Source organism: Dromiciops gliroides, chromosome 3 (assembly GCF_019393635.1).
Source record: "Dromiciops gliroides isolate mDroGli1 chromosome 3, mDroGli1.pri, whole genome shotgun sequence".
Taxonomy (NCBI): Eukaryota; Metazoa; Chordata; class Mammalia; order Microbiotheria; family Microbiotheriidae; genus Dromiciops; species Dromiciops gliroides.
The window spans coordinates 93,876,404-93,895,264 of NC_057863.1; the positions used below are offsets into that span (position 1 = coordinate 93,876,404).

Below are 18,861 nucleotides of genomic sequence, written 5' to 3' on the forward strand. Positions count from 1 at the left end.
AAGTTTCTGTTTGGAGTTCTGTGCTGCTTGACCGAGCAAGCATCTTGTCCTTGGGCTTCAGGGGTATGTCTTTCACAAGTATTTTTTTTTCCTACAGCTGAATTTTTTTTCTGTTGATTTATCTCAATTGAGGCATGGTGACATAGTGGGGAAAAAAAAAGAGCTAGCCTATCAGGAAGACCCAGGTTCATGTCAAGCCTTGGGTATACACATGCATGCACACACACAAACTCTGTGACTGTGGGCAAGTCAAGCACCTGAAGTTGGTGATCTGAATTGATGAAATGTGTTTCCACATTGGAAATTCCCCACTCTCCTGAAATCCTAGGTCTAGCCCAAAACCAAACCACGAAAAAGGCTCAAACAAATTTCAAGTGAAATATTAAAAAAAAATCATTCCTATTCTGGTATTAAGGTCATCTTTCAGATTATTTTTTTTCTCGATGTCCAAGTTGTTTTCTCAAGAACTCTTAGAAGGACATTTTGTTGTTCAATCGTTTCAGACTCTTCATGACCCCATTTGGGATTTTCTTGGCAAAGATACTGGAGTGGTTTGCCATTTCCCTCTCCCGCTCATTTTACAGATGAGGAAACTGAGGCAAACTGAGGTTGACTTGCCCAGGGTCACATGGCTCTTAAGTGTCTGAGGCTGGATTTGAACTCAGGAAGATGAGTCTTCCTGCCACTGTTTGCACTATGCCACCTCGCTGCTCTCTGAGGACATATCTGCTATATTAGGCACTCCTAAATCACATGCTAATTTAGGAAAAGACCCTACCTTTGAGCATGTAAAGGTGTTACTTATAGCTACTGTTCCTGTGTGTGAAATGAGCAGAATGCACATGTTTCTTCAGGGCTCATGGTGTTGCTACCTTGGATAGCACCTGTGCCCCCTAAAATAGCAACCTCATTTTCAAGGTCTTCTTACCCCCTACGCTCAAAACAATAGCTCACAGAACCCCAGTGACTTGTTTGTTTTCTTCCTCATCAGACAGAGGCTTGATTTAACTCAGACCTTCTTGATAGTACAAAGCAAAGTCATTTGTTGAAATAGGAAATAGATTTGCTATATGACATTCTCCCCATAAACCCTCTGACACATTTATCCACAGATATTCCCATCATCAGGGAGGAGAGGGACCTAGCATGGGAGGGAGGGTGGAGGTGTGCACTCTTGGAGAATACATGTGTAGGGTCAACTCATACCTTCCGTGCTATAGGACCTGATATTCCATCTTCTGCTCTTCCTGGGATGGTTTCTCATTGGGAATGTTCTTCCACTGATCGCTATTGGCCTCATTGTGTAGTGTTCATTGAGGAGTCCATTGCTCCTCTAGTACTGGGTTCATCTCTTGTGTGCCACCTTCTGATTCCCGAGAGAAAAGAACCAAAGCCCATTAGATTCCAGGGTGGGTCTGAGGTTGTAGGTAAAGAATAGAATGGAATCAAGGGGAACTCTTTAGGTTCCAAGTGCCTCAAGAAGAGTGGAAGAGGGATTTCCCCGTCTGTTAACAGGCATCTTTTGAATTAAAAGACCTCTAGTCTCTATTTCCCAAGATTTGTTAAGGAGGGAGTGAGAATCATGTGGAATTTCTTTCCCCATCTCCATTTTCTTTTTAATTTGTTTACTTTTAGCATCAGCTTTAAGGGTACCTAGGTGACACAGTGGATTAAGTGCCAGGTCTGGAGTCAGGAAGACTCATCTTCCTGAGTTCAAATCCAGCACTTATTATCTATGTGGCCTTGGGCAACTTACTTACCCTTGTTTGCCTCAGTTTCTGCCCCTGTAAAATGAGTTAGAGAAAGAAATGGCAAACCACTCCAGTGTCTCTGTCCAGAAAACCCCCAAATGGGGTCATGAAGAGTAGGGCATGACAATAACATTAACAACAAAAAGCATTCACATGAAATTAGCAAGCATGCCTTTTTTTCCCTCCCACCTTGCTTCCTCTTCCTCATTGTACAATAAAAAAAGAAAACCTTCATAAAAATAGATAGAATTTTTTTAAAATCCACACTTTCACATATCATTATGCATGTTAAATCAATCACTTAAGGCAGGATGTGGTAATCACATTCTACTTTTAGAAATCTGGAATCATGCTTATCAGTGCATTGATCAGCGTTCTAGTCTTTCAAAGTTGTTTTGTTCCATGTTTTGTTGTATGAATTGCTTTCCTACTTATTCTCACTTCACTCTGCATCAGCTCATGGAGGTCTTCTCATTTTCCTCTGGATCTGTCCATTTTTACCATTTCTTATGGTGCAATAATATTCCACTCCATTCATATACCATGATTTGTTTAGCCATTCCCCAATAGGTGAGCATCCCCTTGGTTTACAATTTTTTTTTCTACTGGACTAGAGCTGCTAAGAAAATGTTTGTTTTCCTTTTTCTTTGATCTCTTTGAGGATATAGACCCCACTAGTAATATTATTGGATCAAAGAGTATGAAGAATGTAGTGACTTTTGAAGCATAGTTTCAAATCGCTTTCCAAAATGACTGAGCCGATTCACAACCTCACTAATAATGCACTAATGCACCTGTTTTCCCACAACCCCTCTGATGCTTGTCATTTTCTTCTTTTATCTTTGCCAATCAGATTGGTACAAGGTGGAACCTTAGAGTTGCTTTAATTGATGTTTCACTAATGGTTATTTGGAACATTTTCCGTGTGGTTATTGATTACTTAGATTTCTTCCTTTGAAAATTATTTCTTCCTATCCTTTGATCGTTTATCTATTTGTGACCCCACCCACCTTTTGTAGCTCCTGATCTCCAGAGAAAATGGGACACTTTTTGAGACCATTGCACCAACTAACCCACCTATGTAATTTTCCTCCAGTCTCACAGGTTCTAACTTTTACCCATGTTGCAGTGTTTCTCATGGTTATTACAGCCAGTCTCAAAATTCAGCAGGCCCAGAGCAGTGTCATTAGAACAAATACTAAAGGTTCTTTTTTAGTTGCTTCTCAGTAGCAAAAAACCCCCTGGTCCCAGGGGACTTCTGGGAGGTTTGACTTTGTCTGGGGTTCCTTCCTTGATTATCATTGAATTTCTTCCCTATTATTTTCTCTCTTGGTCTGTGCCCAACTAAGGATAGTCAGTGAGCAATCTCATTTCAAACTTCTGGTAGCTCTTTGGAAAAAATCCCCACAAAAAAGCTTTTGACTGATGACTTCATAAAGCTTCAGACAGTCGGGCAGCTTCCTGACTTGGCAACTCCATTCGTCTCCTTGTCTATCCTGGACGAGATAAGTAATGGTAGACAAATGGAAAGGCTGCTGGTCTCAGCTGACTTATCCTTGTATTCTTTGGAGTCATGTTCTTCTTTTTAACTTTTAGTTCTTCTCATAGCTCAGTCCTTTTACCTTGTTTGAATTCCATTTTCCTTTTAAAGTGATTATTTGAAATGGTGCTGGCACCTTGTTTTATTTCTAACTTCTTGTTTGCTTTTGACAAGATATTGTGTGCTTGTTCTTTGGATTTTTTTTTCTTTTATCACTTGGGAGGGTAAGACCTGTATATTAGTCTGTAACATTAAAGAGAAAATAGAGGATAATGGAGCTGATAAGAAACAGGCTTGAGCAGCTTGAGCACAAGATGAAGAATGCCTGGATATAGGAATGGAAGAATGGGGCGAATCCATAGACAGTATGTTCTTCTGCTTCTGTCTTTCTTTTTAGTAGTGGTAAAAAGAAGAATGATAATAGCGAGATGTTGATTATAGTAATAGCTGTCATTTCTATAGTGCTTTGAGGGTTATAAAGTTTACATGTGTTATTTCATTTAATTCTCATAACAACCCTGTGAAATAAGTACCATTTCCACCATTTTATAGATGAAGAAACTGATGTTGACAGAGTTTAAATGATTTTTGCAGGATCACATTGTTAATGAGTATCAGAGGTGTGGGATTTGAACACCTTGGTCTTCCTAATTCGAGGTCAGTGTTCTTACCGACTCTGTCATCTAAGGGAGTGGAAGCAGGAGCCTGAAGTAATCATTAGAAGCCCATTTCATTGTTGACTTGACAAAATAAGGGAGATGAGAGAGTGAAGAGGCAATGAATGTGGAGAGAGAGTGGAGGTCTTGCAATCCAATTGTAATCCAATCCAACAAACATTTCAATGCCTCCTCAGTGCAGAGGCCTTTTGGTATGGAGGATAGAGAGAGAGAGAGAGAGAGAGAGAGAGGGAGTCAGCCTCAGAATCAGGAAGACTTGAATTAAATTTTCACTTCTGAAGCAACCTTGGGCAAGTCACTTGGCGATTCTATAGGATTGTAAATTAAGAAGGTACAAATGTGGTTTTTTGGTTTTTTTTTTGTAAGGCAATTGGGGTTAAGTGACTTGCCCAGGGTCACACAGCCAGTAAGTGTTAAGTGTCTGAGGCTGGATTTGAACTCAGGTCCTCCTGAATCCAGGGCCAGTGTTCTATCCACTGCACCACCTAGCTGCCCCTAAATGTGTCTTTGAACACACAAGTTCCTAACCTCTAGCCTGCCAAGTCAAAGGCAGGGTGCTAGAAATACGAAATTATGAGACAACAGTCCCTGCCCTCAAGGACTGTATATTTTAGGAGGAGGGAGTGGGAAAAATACAATTTGTTAACAAGCAAGTGGACGTGTATGGTAATTTGAGAAGAGAGAGTATAGTAAAGAGCTTATTAACCTTGAGGATATATTTAAGGTGAACATATTAAAGACTGAAAATCATGCTTTCTTGCAAAGGCAAGTAGGTAGATCTGTAGGACAATCATGTATGTCCTGACAACAGAGCTACCTGTTCCTGGGTAGAGGTTGGATTCTTACCTGTGAAGTTTTTTGCAATGCTGAGAAGCAGAGGGGAAATAACAGTACAGAGAGAAAAGTGGCCCCAGGTAGGTAAAATGATGCTGAATAGAAAACCTGAGCTGCATTAGTAGCTTGATCTATCTCTCCAGATGATATGGAAGTCTGAGTGTCTGGGTTTAAGTGTCCATATAGGAAATTAGGTGCCAGTACTAGGAGAAGCCAGAAAGAGCATTAATCTCTACATCAGCAACACAAAGTAGAAAAGATTAGAATAATCATGGGTTACCCATCACTAAACAAGCATTGAAAATGTTAAACTAAACAGTCCACAAGAACAACTTATAATCACAATAGCACTGCGTTTTGACTTTCTACTTTGCTCTGTTCTCAGCATAACCTTTTGTTCTACCTATGGTTTTTTTTTGTTTGTTTGTTTTGCGTTTTAGTCATCGCTCAAAAGTTCAGGCTGAGATCCAAAGGTGCGATAAAAATGTGGTGGTGTTTTCTCTCTTTCCCTTCCCTTAAAAGAACTAACAAATCTATTTATATTGTCAGCAAATCCTCTGAATTGTTGAGTGACCTGGAACCAAGGGTCCCTACCAGAAGCTCCCGTCAAACTTCTTATCCTGACATGCAGTACGCGGCATCACAGGTAGCATTTTTTTTTTTGTGGTGAGACAATTGGGGTTAAGTGACTTGCCCAGGGTCACACAGCTAGTGTCAAGTATCTGAGGCCGGATTTGAACTCAGGTCCTCCTGATTCCAGGGCTGGTGCTTTATCCACTGTGCCACCTAGCTGCCCCAGGTAGCATGTTTTTGCAAGTGTGTACTGATTAGGAATCATTCCATGGCTATACCTTGGAGATGCAGAATGATTAGTCTTGACTTATGTAGGACATAGGACTAAAAGGTCTTAAACTGTGACCCTCAGGGAGTTGCATGCTCTCTGTTTCTTCCCTTATAGATTGTACTTAAAAATGCCTCCTACTTCCCTCACTGATGTTTGTGACCAGGTTGTAGTGATTGTAAAGTATCTTAAGTTGACTCTTCAGAAATGGTTTTTTGTTTCATGTGACTCTTAAGTGGCAGGTCAATAACTGACTCCCAGAATGACACCCTCATAACTGGAGAGTGAACCAATGTTTTGGAGAATCAATTTCCTGGTTTGGTGGCCTTCTGACCTGTCACTTTATCTTGGCCGTGATTCACTTCAGGTACCAGCCTCATTGGTGCTAGGGCCCCGAAGAAAGCACTTCTGAGATCTGATCACACAGTTGCTATTGACTGTTCCATGGCCGTGGATGAGACTGGCTTGTCTATCCAGAGAGACATGATTTTAGCAGCAGGCCTGTCCAGTAGCTTAGAGACCAAAGATGAGAGACACTTGAGATTTACTGTTGCCAAGCTAATACTTGGAGTGTGTCTGTATTTCTCCCCTCACGTGGCTTGTAGGGCTAGTTGTTGGAGGCTTGATGATGGTGGAGATGGTGGTGGTCTCCGGGTTGTCGTGGCTCCTGTCCCGTGGGCAGTTTTGAAAGCTTGGAAGTTATATCACATAGTTTCAAGCTCAGTTAGAGCTCAGTTACCCACGTAACTTGCACTTCCTCTAGAGGAGAAGCTGATTTCAATCAGCCAGAAGCTGAATGAGCCCTTTATGAGCACTGATTCTGAGTGATGGAAAAAGGTCAACCTCAGTCTAATGACATCTCCTGTATCTTTAAAGTGAACTTGGGCTATTAATTGAAGAATTTCTAAGAGGGAAGAATTTTAAGAGATTTTTTTTTTGAGGGGGAGAATGAGGGTAAAAACTACCTGGGTACATATTTGGAGATTTATTCATTTTCAGGGGGATTATTTATAGACTTGGACCTTTATGAGTACATAAAAGACTTCTTCCAAACATTAAGCCACAGGATTGCTTAGTTCTTTTTCTTTTTTTCTTCTTGGCTGACTGAACTTTAGGAGCTAAGGAAAAAAATTATTTTCTAAATATCCTCTATGTAATAGATGGTCATAGTAAAAATTTAAAGGATAATAACTTGAGCAGGAAAAAAAGCCCAAAGCTTTCCTTCCTTCCTTCCTTCCTTCCTTCCTTCCTTCCTTCCTTCCTTCCTTCCTTCCTTCCTTCCTTCCTTCCTTCCTTCCTTCCTTCCTTCCTTCCTTCCTTCCTTCCTTCCTTCCTTCCTTCCTTCCCTCCCCTTCTTTCTCTCCTCCCTCCCTGCCTCCCTTCCCTCCTTCCTTCCCTTCCTTTCTCTCTCCTTTTCTTCCTTCTATCCTTTTCCTCCTTCCCTCCTTCTTTCCCTCCTTTCCTCCTTCTTTCCATCTTTCCTTCCCTCCTTCTCTTCTTCCCTCCTCACCAACTCCCTCTTTGGGAATGAGCTCCCAGAAGTGTATTCTCTTCATATTACTATGTTCATTTCTGATTTTTATTTTTAAGCCAGCATAGTTATTCTGGTCTGGGCCTGACTCCTGGTAGTTTAAGTTTAATATTTGAAAGAAATGAGACTCCTGGCTAACAAAGGAAATTTGCTTAGCAATAGCAGAAAAAGGATAGCCAACAAAGATATAGATTGAATGTCAGATAGATAGTTGATTCAGCTGAGCCAAACTCCCTTGCCTGAGTGGCCCATTGTGCTTCATGAGCTAAGCATCAGAGTGCTTGTAGCTCAGTGTGCTTGTTTTGTACCTGGGTTAAAAAAAAATTAATGATGTCAATAGCTGGAGCCTTTAGTCCTCTGAGCCAATCAAGTCTCAAGGATGGTTTCAATCCTTTTTTTTTTTTTTTTTTGCAGGGCAATGAGGGTTAAGTGACTTGCCCAGGGTCACACAGCTAGTAAGTGTCAAGTGTCCGAGGCCATATTTGAACTCAGGTCCTCCTGAATCTATGGCTGGTGCTTTATCCACTGTGCCACCTAGCTGCCCAAGTTTCAATACCCTTTACGGAAAAATCAGCCTTACTTGCATGGCGGCTAGGGCTCCTACTATAATGTTCAAGTTGAGTGCAAGGTCAGTTGGAATCTCCTGTAGAAGGAGGGTCATCTTTCACCTTCAGTAGGCCCCAGGACAATTATTCAGCTCCCAAATATGAATTGTCCATGTAAATGTCTCCAGTGACTCACCAGCTCAACTTTTTTTTTTAATCTTCCTTACCTAGAGGTCTTTGGGGGAAAGGGTTTGGTAAATGAGGGGTAATAGTAGGAAATCAATGGCATAAACCTTCTACTGAGATCTTTCTCAATGACCCTATAGCCCTGGGCATAGGAGTAAGAGAGCAGGAGCTCAAGAGATTACTATTTGGGGTTTGGGGCAGCTGTGAAGATAGTTGAGGCATATAGTACTAGGTTGTGTGTGTGTGTGTGTGTGTGTGTGAGACAATGGGGGTTAAGTGACTTGCCCCCATACAGCTAGTAAATGTCAAGTGTCTGAGGCCAGATTTGAACTCAGGTCCTTCTGAATCCAGGACTGGTGCTCTATCCACTGGGCCACCTAGCTGCCCCATGTAGTACTAGTTTTATGTTGGGGTCTCTTTCCTCTTCCCTACCACTTGGCACACCTGGCCATTTGATATGTTCTTGCTCTATTCATTTTGGCTCATTCCTCGAATTTAATGAGATCATCCTGCATTTTAATCCTGTCTTCTAAAGTATTAGCAGACCTTCCCAGAACTGCATTTCTAGTGGCAGGCTGATTAGTGTATGAGCTGCACGATGTTCCAAGTTGTAAATAGAAACCATGGGCTTGTATGAGGCCCAGGCTGGCTTCTTATGAGCTTCATCTTGCCTCTAAACCATTAATAATTAGTTTGTGCTCAATCATGTTAACGGACTGTGTATCTATATTTTACTGCATTGGTTTTGTCTAATCCATATGCATGATACACCTCTGAGAGTGCTCTCCTGGACTATTTTGCATACTTCAGCAGAGTATCTGCTATGTGTAGTAAATGTCTACTCTATTTCCTTGATGTCCTCTGTGTTTTACTGAAAGCAGAAATGGTAACTTATAGATTAAAGATGTAGAGATTGAGTATTATTGGGTAGGTTGTTACATGGGGAATAAGATGAGTTGCTTCTAAAGCTTAGAAGTATTTAGCCTTGACTCCAACTATCCAGTACAATTTTCCCAAGAGAAAAGCTGTCTTTACAATGTGTTTATAATGTATCACTGGGGTGTGTGTGTGTGTGTGATGAATATGTCACATATCAACGAATGATATATGTTAATAGTGACAGTCGTAGTGGGACGTAGGAAGTGCTAGGTGCTGTGCAAAAAGACTGGGTTGTAAGTGATGCCAATAAATGTGTGCTGGTCTCCACATGTTATTTCTTTGGATGTGAAAAGAATGGTAATCTAAAATTCTTCCATTTTGGGGAATGGGGAAGAGGCAGGGAGAAGTAAGAAATGGAAGGAAATTAAGACATTATGTTTGAATATAAGATTTTCAGGCTTTGTTTCCATGGTTTTTTGTTTGTTTGTTTTGGCTTTGTTTCCATGTTACTGTTTAATGGGAGTGCAAGTGAGTAAATTTATTGGTGTTATGTTTCTAGGGCTTAGGTCTGAGGGAGAATTTAAAAGTTTTTTCCCTACTTATTTTTGTACAGAAACTCCCTGCTCTGCCTAAGGACCACAGCTTGGTAAGCGAACATTGGAATTACATATGGTTTTCCATAAAGCTAGGACAATCTTCAAATTGTATAATTGCTTGTGGAACCACATAAAATATGATTTACTTATGAGTATCATCTTATTGAGGCAGTGAAACTATCCCTCTGGACTGATTTCCCCGTGACTTCCCTTCCCATACCCCATGTCCTAGCTAAATTGGCCTACTTTATAGCATCTCCAATGGACAAACCACTTTACTGGACACAAATGACAGAATAGTCAGCTCCTCAAGGAAACATCCACCATTTTCATCACTGCTTGCCTCTCTCTGATATTGACTGGTCCACAGGTTAGGGGTTCATGAGCAACGTGCTCAACCTTTCTATGCCTCTGATTTTTTTATGTGTAGAATGAATAAATATCGATTTATCTCCGAGAGGATGTTTTTAAAGCTTAATTAAATCAACTCTAAAATTGCCCATTGAAACAAGGCTGTGTAAGTTCATGTACAATGTTGTCCTTTCTTAACATTTCCAAAAGGGCATCTTTTGTCTGTTCATGTGCTGATCCAGTAATCAAAGAGCATTGATTAAGAGTCTACCATGTTCACAATTCTGACTGCTCAGTGCTTACTGCTATGTTTAGCATGTGATACTAATGTTCTACTTTACACATTGCAGTCCAAAAACAGAGTGCTTAAGAACACCTTTAAAGAGGAAGAAAACCAGAAACTTCAAAAGATGAAGGATGAACAACGCAAGAAGGTATATATACAAGTAGTGGGGAAAGGCTGATGTAGATAGGCTTGATCTTACAGATGACTGAAGGATTAGATGATATTCTTTTTTAAAATCAAATTTGTTACTTGTTGGTGAACAGGGATAGAAATTCTCTAGTACAGGCAGAGCTCTGACTTGGATGGGAGTAGCCAAGGGGCTTTGCCCCAAGACACTGATAGTACTTGTGATCCTTCTGCAGCATAGACATAACAGAACTTAATTTTTAGCAAGAATAATGAATTAAAATAGGAAGTTCCCACATTGGGAATGAAATCTCCTTCCACAGCAGTGCCATTATGGTGGTCCTGGGAGGTCTGACTCCTTGTAACAGCACTGTGTTTTGGGTCTCCTCTACTCCCTCTTCTCCAGTTGATGGTGATTTCATGCCATTTCCCCCAAACATAGTTTGTGATACTTGCCTTAGGAATAAAAATTCCAAGCTCTGGTACAGAAATGATAATGTTAGCCAAAGGTTGATGACGGGCAAACCATTCAGATCAGCTTCTTCACAGACACAGATGACGAATTACTTGACCAGTCTTGTTGAGTGGAAAAATACCTACTGTCTCCCAGATTGTAATTGTTTTACTACATGTCTTCCTCTTGCCATCTTCATCGACAAATCCTATTAAGACCTCCTCCATGACATCTGAGTTCCTTCTTGAGATCTTATTTTGAAACCCTAATTCTGGGGAAGATTACCAACAGATGAAACCCCAGGACAACTCAGCTGAAAGAGGCCCTGTCCACAAAAATCATCATGCATTATATAGTCATTATTGGAAAATAGAACATAAAACAAAACCAAAACAAAAAAGAGCATCAAGGGCCTCCCAAAGGTGGCATTGGAACAGCTGTCCTTCTGCCTTCCTTGAGGCCGCTAGGTGGTGCCATAGTATCCTGAGTGCTAAGTCTAGAGCTGAGAAGACCCACATTCAAATCCAGTCTCAGATGCTGACTTAACTGTGTGACTTGGGCCAGTCACTTAACCTCCGACTACCTTGGTTTCCTGAATTGTAAAAAAGAGATAATAATGAAAGCTACTTCGCAGTTGCTGCGAGGAGCAAATGAAAAAGCATTTAACACAGTGCCTGGTACTATATCAATGCTTCTTCCCTGCCCTTCATCTCCTACCTTTCTTTCCCCTTTCCCTTTCCCTTTCCTTTATCCACCTCTCTCTCCTGTAGTAACCTAAATCTTGTTTTCTCAAAGCTTTATCCTTGCTGAATTTGCTTGGTTTCAACCTGGCTTCTCCGTACTGCCTCTATAATCAGGTGTCTAAAAGCTGTTATGTGGATCTTTCCCATGGCATATTGTCTTTCTCTTCAATCTGGGCAAAGCATCCTCCCTTCATAGTCTTGGATGATCTTTCTTTTAATGTTTCCTTGCTCACTTGTTCCTTGCTCATTCATTATCTGTCCTCTTTCAGAAAGAAATTCAATTATTGAGCTCTCCCATTTATTTCTACTAACTTTATTCCTGTACCCGTGTGTAGTGGTGCTACACACCAGCCTCTACATGAAATTAAAAAAAATAATAATCCCTCTATAGGTTATATTTACCAAAAGGTCCCTACATAGAAAATTATCCTTTAAGTGCCATGAAGAAAGTCAGTTTTGTTTCTGTTTCCACATTTGCATAGTTCTTTGTGAAGTTACTGAATACCTCTAACCCTTCATTTCAATTATTGGCAATCTTTCTTTCTTTGTTTCTTTTTCTTTCCCTTCCTCCCTTCGTTCCTTTCTTGGTGAGGCAATTGGGGTTAAGTGACTTGCCCAGGGTCACACAGCTAGTGTCAAGTTTCTGAGGCCGAATTTGAACTCAGGTCCTCCTGAATCCAGGGCCGGTGCTTTACTCATTGCTCCACCTAGCTACTCCTATTGGTGATTTTCTAAAAATTTCTTAGGGCTCAGGAGAGAGATTCTTAGTGTTGGCTATAACATTGCAATTGAAATCCTCCTATGAATTTCAAAAGAAGCAAGTCATTATTTCAAGTACTTTTCTCATGCAGATAGAATTCTTCCACATTTTAGTAAATGGCTTAGTGAGATGCTAAGGCACTAAACAAGCAAACAAATGAATGAATAAAATAAGTCTTGAGAAGAAGTCTTCTCTGCACTTAAACTAGGCTGTTCCTTGGATAATAGTTCTTCACCAGTTCCATACACAACCCTTTCCAGATCGGTAGGAAGCACCAGAAATTGTACTCTGCCAGCATGCTCTCTAAATACTCCAGACGAGTATTCCCCTACAGAGAGATATCAGAATAGAATTTTAAAGAATCCAACACCTTGTGGCCAGTTTCCTGGTCATGAACCTGGATGTACTTAAGCAGGTCCTTGAACAAGAAGGTGACAGTTATCAGGACTCATTTCTTCCAGTTTGACAGATTTCATCAGTTTATTGCAATGTTGGCAGCTTTTGAGAACCTAGGGTTATTGCTATAACATTATGAATAATTAAAGTAGAATTTTATTTGAATTTTACTTTCCTTTCACAAGTATTCTATTTTTATTGATATATTTTATTTTAACACATGAATTAGTCATAAATAGGCACCTTGGTTCCCATAACAAAAACAGTTAAGTAAAACTATCTAATGTAGCAGCTGTGATTGAAAGGATTGAAAGGGGGCAGCTAGGTGGATAAAGTGGATAAAGCACAGGCCCTAGATTCAGGAGGACCTGAGTTCAAATCCAGCCTCAGACACTTGACACTTACTAGCTGTGTGACCCTGGGCAAGTAACTCAACCCTCATTGCCCTGCAAAACAACCCCAAAACAACAACAACAATAACAACAAAAGGATTGAGAGACTGAAAAACTTTGTCTTTATAATTTTCCATTTCTTAACAGAAAGGAAGAAAATGTTTTAACTAGGGTATTTGGAGCCAACATTGGCCATTATTTGTTGTTGTTAAATTGTTTCACTCATGTCTAATGCTTCATGACTCCATTTGGGGTTTTCTTGGCAAAGATACTGGAGTGGTTTGCCATGTCCTTCTCCAGTTTATTTTACAGATGAGGAACTGAGTCAAACAAGGTTAAGTGACTTGCTCAGAGTCATATAGCTAGTAGTCTGAAGCTGGATTTGAATTCAGGACTTCCTAACTCCAGGACCAGCACTCTATCCATTGTGCCACCTATTTGGTCATTGGCCATTACATTGGACCTTAAATCTCTGGTATATTTTAGTGTTGTTTTTTGTGGGGCATTGGGGGTTAAGTAACTTGCCCAGGGTCACACAGCTAGTAAGTGATTTGAACTCTGGTCCTCCTGAATTCAGGGCTGGTGCTTTATCCACTGTACCACCTAACTGCCCCCTTAGTGTTGTTTTTATTTACACTATTTTATATATATATTTACACTATATATACAAACATATATAATATATATGGATATATTATATATTATATAAAATATATATATCATGCGATGCTGTATATATATAATATATATTTATTCACACTTATATATATACACACTATTTTATACATATATAATATACATACATACACATACATATATACATATATGTGTGTTCATATATGGGTATATGTATATATATGTGTGTATGTATGTGTATATATATATGTGTGTGTGTATGTGTATATATATATATATATATATATATATATATATATATATATATATGTATAAGTTCTTTTGGTTCTTCTTTCTTTACTCTGTACCACTTCATTTATTTTTACCATATTTCCCTGATTTCTTAATATTCTTTATATTTAAACATGGCATAAGAATATTCTATTTCATTTATATACCATAGTCATTCCTCAGTAAGTAGACACACATTTTGTTTCCAGGAAATAGTTTTGCTTTAAATATTTTGGTATTAACGGGACATTTCTATCATTTATTGACATCCTTAAGGATATAAATTCAGCAGTGAGATCATTCATTCAGTTAACGGGTTTGAACATTTTAATAATTTTTCTTGCATAATTCAGTAGATTTTATGTTCAATTTTATTCTTTATTTTCAAATTTTTTCTTTTGTGCTTATTTTGAGGTTAATTGATTTTTCTATTTTAAAAAATGCATGGTGAATTTCTTAGGCTTCTATTTTTATTTCATTAATGTTTTCAGAAAGATAAATTTCTCTCTGAGGACTGTTTAGCTAAATCCTATTTATTTTGGATCTTTTCTCATTGTTATGATTCTATTTAAAATTTGTTTATATTTTTTTCTTGACCCATTCATTATTCAAACTTTCTTTGGTTTCCATTTAGATTGTTTATATTTCCTTTATGGCTTCTAATTTTTATTGTGTTATGATCTGTAAAAATATTTGATATTGTTGCCTTTCTAAATTTATTGAGGATTTCTTTGTGTCTTAACACATGATCAATTTTGGTAAAGACATCATGTGATGCTGAATATATGCATATATATCCATATCCATATATGTATAATATATGCATACAAATATATATACATATATAATATGTATACATATAATGGTCTCATTCAGAAATTGCTATGGGCATTTAAAACCTAATTTAAAAAAATCTTTTCAGATCTATATTTTCCTTTTCTTTCTGTTACATTTCTAAAGGCATAAAAGAAAAAAGTTAGTCACTACAATTATGGTCTTACTGTCAATGTCATTTTTGCATCTTAATTAGTTTTTCTTTGGAATAATATAGGATCTATTTAACAATATTTTCATTTTCTAGGGTTCTTTTAAGCATAACATAGTTTCCATTTTTATTTTTTGATGGTATCTATTTTTAATATTGCCTTATCCAAAATCATAATAGGGACATCTGCTTTTTTGGTAATTGCTGGAAGCATACTTTTAAAAAAAAGGCCAACTCCTCATATTCACTTTCTTTTTTTAAAAAATGTATTTCTAATATGTGGAAAATTTTGGCTTCTGTTTTCTTATCTATTTTGCTATTTTTCGTTTTGTTGGCAAATTTAGGACATTTGTATTAAAGTTTATAATTAAGTTTGTGGATTCTTTCATCAAATCTTTATGTATGCCTAGGGTTTTTATTATTATATTTTTAGACATAAAGTGGTGCATTATTTTCTCAAAGACTTTTTCTGTACCTAATGATATTATTATTTTGCTTTTGCTATTGATATGCTTTACATTTGAGTCTAACGTCTCATTTATGGGCTTTGAGCTTGTGTTCTTTCTTTATTCTCTTGTTTGACCCTCAAAAAAGTGAAGTTTCATGGAAGACATGCCTTAAATTTCTAGGACCAGATAAGAACTTTTGTATGATTATGAATTGCTCCAAATATTTTCTTAGGCATCTCTGTTTAAAGGACTTTCTTCTGCAGATCTCCATGCTCTGAAATATTCATGAAGGAGATGGAGCTTTCTATCCACAATTGGGGGGACCCAGGAAAAATTTAGAACCTTCTATTCATCACCTGTACATCATGGGGTCAGATATCATCCCTCCACATCTTAAGCTTCCTTCAACTACCTTCAGATGACCTTTGAGCCAGATGTCTTTAGAAACAGTCTCCATTTTTCTGGAGCAGGAATTGGTTTAAGAAGTTTATCTCCTTCCAAGAGAAGAATGGCCTCTCTTCTCTTTCTCCCAAGATGAAATCTACTATAAAACCCCTAGGTCATCCTCTGTTCACAGGTATAATATGATGCCCATTCCCCCATAAGACTTTACTCCCAAATTTTCTCTCCCTGCTTTGCCCAGAAAAAATAATACATCCAAAATAAGATCTCTAACCCTGCTCCAATTGTATTTGCTCAGTTCAGTTTGAGGCATATTTCCAGATCCCTCCAGTTCCTATGTCCTATCTCTTTATTTCAAAAGATCTCATGTGGTTACTCCTAGAAATAATGCTCATTTACAAATTAGGTAATACGGGTTTATGGAAAGAGTGCTGGATTTGGGGTCAGTGGTTCTGTGCTAAATCTAACCTCTACTTTTCACTTTCTGTGTATCCTGTCACTCTGGATCTCAAATTACCCATTGGAAAAATAACATTTTTGTTCCAGACAATCTCCAATGTTCTTCTCCATGTCAATGAGCCTATTGACTTTTACTCTCATCCAAGTCTTATTTATTCTCAAAGATGATTCTTATTTCAGCTTCATTAGCCTTACCCATAAATGATCTCTTTGTTCTCAGATAAGGTGAGACTTATAAATGTGAATTCCATTGTGTGAGAAAATAATTATTCATAATGGATTTCTGGGGGTGGGGCAGAGATCAGTTTCTCAGTGCTTTCTCTCCCACTCCAGAAAGTCCTGTTCTCCTTGATCTGGGACAAACTCAAGAGAACAAAAGAAATGGAGATAGATTCTTTTGTCTAGCTCAGTGAAGGACACCTAGATAATGGACTTTGTCTTTGACCTTTGACCAGTGAGGGTCTTTACATTCTTCTTCCTGATGTCATCTGTAGATTTCATTTTAATGTAGACCACCCTCAAGTCATGTCAACCAATGGAATTGAATGATGCTATCCAATTAGCTTTGATCAATGTACAATGACACACCTGTATCAAAAGAGGATAAAATTCTTGGAAGAGGCCAAGAACTCTCTCTTGGGTGCACTATTGGCTCTCCCTCTTAGGACAGTGTAGGTCTTGTGAACTCCTTAGGATCTCCTTGAGATCACGTGCTATCTCTATAAGAGACAGCATGGGTTTTCTGGGTCCTTTCTTAGGTTTTTGCTAAATGTCATGCTGAAGCTCTCTCCTTGTTTTCTCTACCACATGGTCAATTCTTTGCTGGCATATAATATTAATAAATAATAATATGCTTAACCAAAACCAATAGTATAGCAATAGCAATTATTTTTTAAAAAGTTTTAGCTAATTAAAAAAGCACACACACACCTGTCTTGTTCTTTACTTGTCTTTAGCAGTATTTCTGGATTCCCCATACTTCTCCCCCCCCTCCCCATTTCTTCACCTATTTGTTTGGGTCTCCTTTGTCTTGAACAGTTAAAAGAAATAAAAATTTAACCCTTTTTCCTATACTTTTTCTTCTTTCCTCTTAGACACTTTTAAAAATGTCCCCCTCCTCTTCTCAAGCCTTTAGTGAATTCCACTCATGCCCTCTCATTTTTATCTCTCTGGGTCCCAGAAAAGGTTAACATTTATGTATGTATCTGTGTGTGTAGATTTATATTGACTTAACAATTTTTTTTTGTTTTGTTTTGTTTTGTAGGCAATGGGGGTTAAGTGGCTTGCCCAGGGTCACACAGCTACTAAGTGTCAAGTGTCTGAGGCCGGATTTGAACTCGGGTATTCCTGAATCTAGGGCCGGTGCTTTAACCACTGCGCCATCTAGCTGCCCCCTGACTTAACAATTTAATCTTGCTTGATGCATTTATTTACCCTAAGATGTTTTTTTTTTAAATTTTTTTTTTTTTGGTGAGGCAATTGGGGTTAAGTGACTTGCCCAGGGTCACAAAGCTAGTAAGTGTTAAGTGTCCGAGGCCGGATTTGAACTCAGGTACTCCTGAATCCAGGGCCAGGGCTTTATCCACTGCGCCATCTAGCTGCCCCACCCTAAGATGTTTTTAAAAATTAATGGATTTGCATGTCATCTCTGATTTATTTAGAAGAAATTATTCAAATTTCTCCCATTTTCTGAAAGTTCATCTTTTTTCATTGCTATTAAGCTTCACTTCTCAAGATATATTATTTATGTTTAAAAACTGACTCTTTGCTTTTTGGACTATCCTATTCTAATATATTCTTTCATTCCTTCTGGAAAAGGAATACTTTTCTAAGATTTTTACTCTTTTGTAATTGGTTTGTAAAAGATTTCTTCCTGGAGATTTGTAGGAATTGCTTAATGTTGAAGTTCTAGAGCTTGGCCCTAAGATTTCTGGGTGAGTTAAACTTGGAGTTTCTCAGTTAATGATCTATAAATTCTAGCTTAACTTTAACTTGTGGTCAATTTTCTTGTATGATTTTGAGAGATATGGTATTTGGGATTTTAGTTTCCTTTTTTTCCCCTGGGAGATCAATAATTCTCATAATGTTTGGTGCATTCTAACTTAAAAGGTAAGTAACCATCTTTTTAGAGATATTGGGTGTTTTTCCAGCATTTTTCTTCTTCTTTTTTTTTCATAGCAATCTGTGACATTCCTTCACCCCTTCTTCATTTTTTGAGTTTCAATAGGCCAATCTCTTGAGGAAGGCAACATGACACAATGGAAAAAACACTGTATCTGTAGTCAGAAGAACTGAATTCAAATCTTGCCTTCAACATTAAACTTAGTACCTGTGTGACAATGGAAAAATAATTTATTCTTCCTGAGCTTTAGTTCCTGAACTATAAAAGAGAGGGTAAGATGAGATGGCCTTTGAAATTACTTCCTGTTCTGATTCTATTGTGCTGGAGCACAAATTTGACCTCAGACACTTGACACTTACTAGCTGTGTGACCCAGGGCAAGTCACTTAACCCTCATTGCCTCACCTCAAAAAAATCCTTTTTACTTCTCTGAAAGCACAAATTTCCATCTTTATTTCTTTTATTGATCTTTTGAACTATTCTAGAGATTCTTGCAGTTGTTCATTTATAATTTTTATAGTGGTGGTGTTTTCCCATCTATTTGATTTTAAATTTAAATTTGTTTTACTCCATAGCATTTATTCAGTATATGGAATCTTCTTTTCATTATTTAATTTTTAAAGCTTGTGTACTACTATTTCTTGTAATGAG

At 38.2% G+C, this 18,861-nt stretch overlaps 1 protein-coding gene across 1 annotated transcript in view; it reads left to right on the forward strand.

The window, feature by feature from the left end:
* EPSTI1 (epithelial stromal interaction 1) overlaps positions 1-18,861 on the forward strand; it is a 113,401-nt gene that overhangs the window by 67,269 nt on the left and 27,271 nt on the right. The window contains exons 7-9 of the mRNA XM_043995904.1: positions 5,352-5,448; positions 9,398-9,430; positions 10,082-10,165. Of these exons, the coding sequence (XP_043851839.1) occupies positions 5,352-5,448; positions 9,398-9,430; positions 10,082-10,165 (214 nt within the window). The remainder of the gene's footprint in view (positions 1-5,351; positions 5,449-9,397; positions 9,431-10,081; positions 10,166-18,861) is intronic.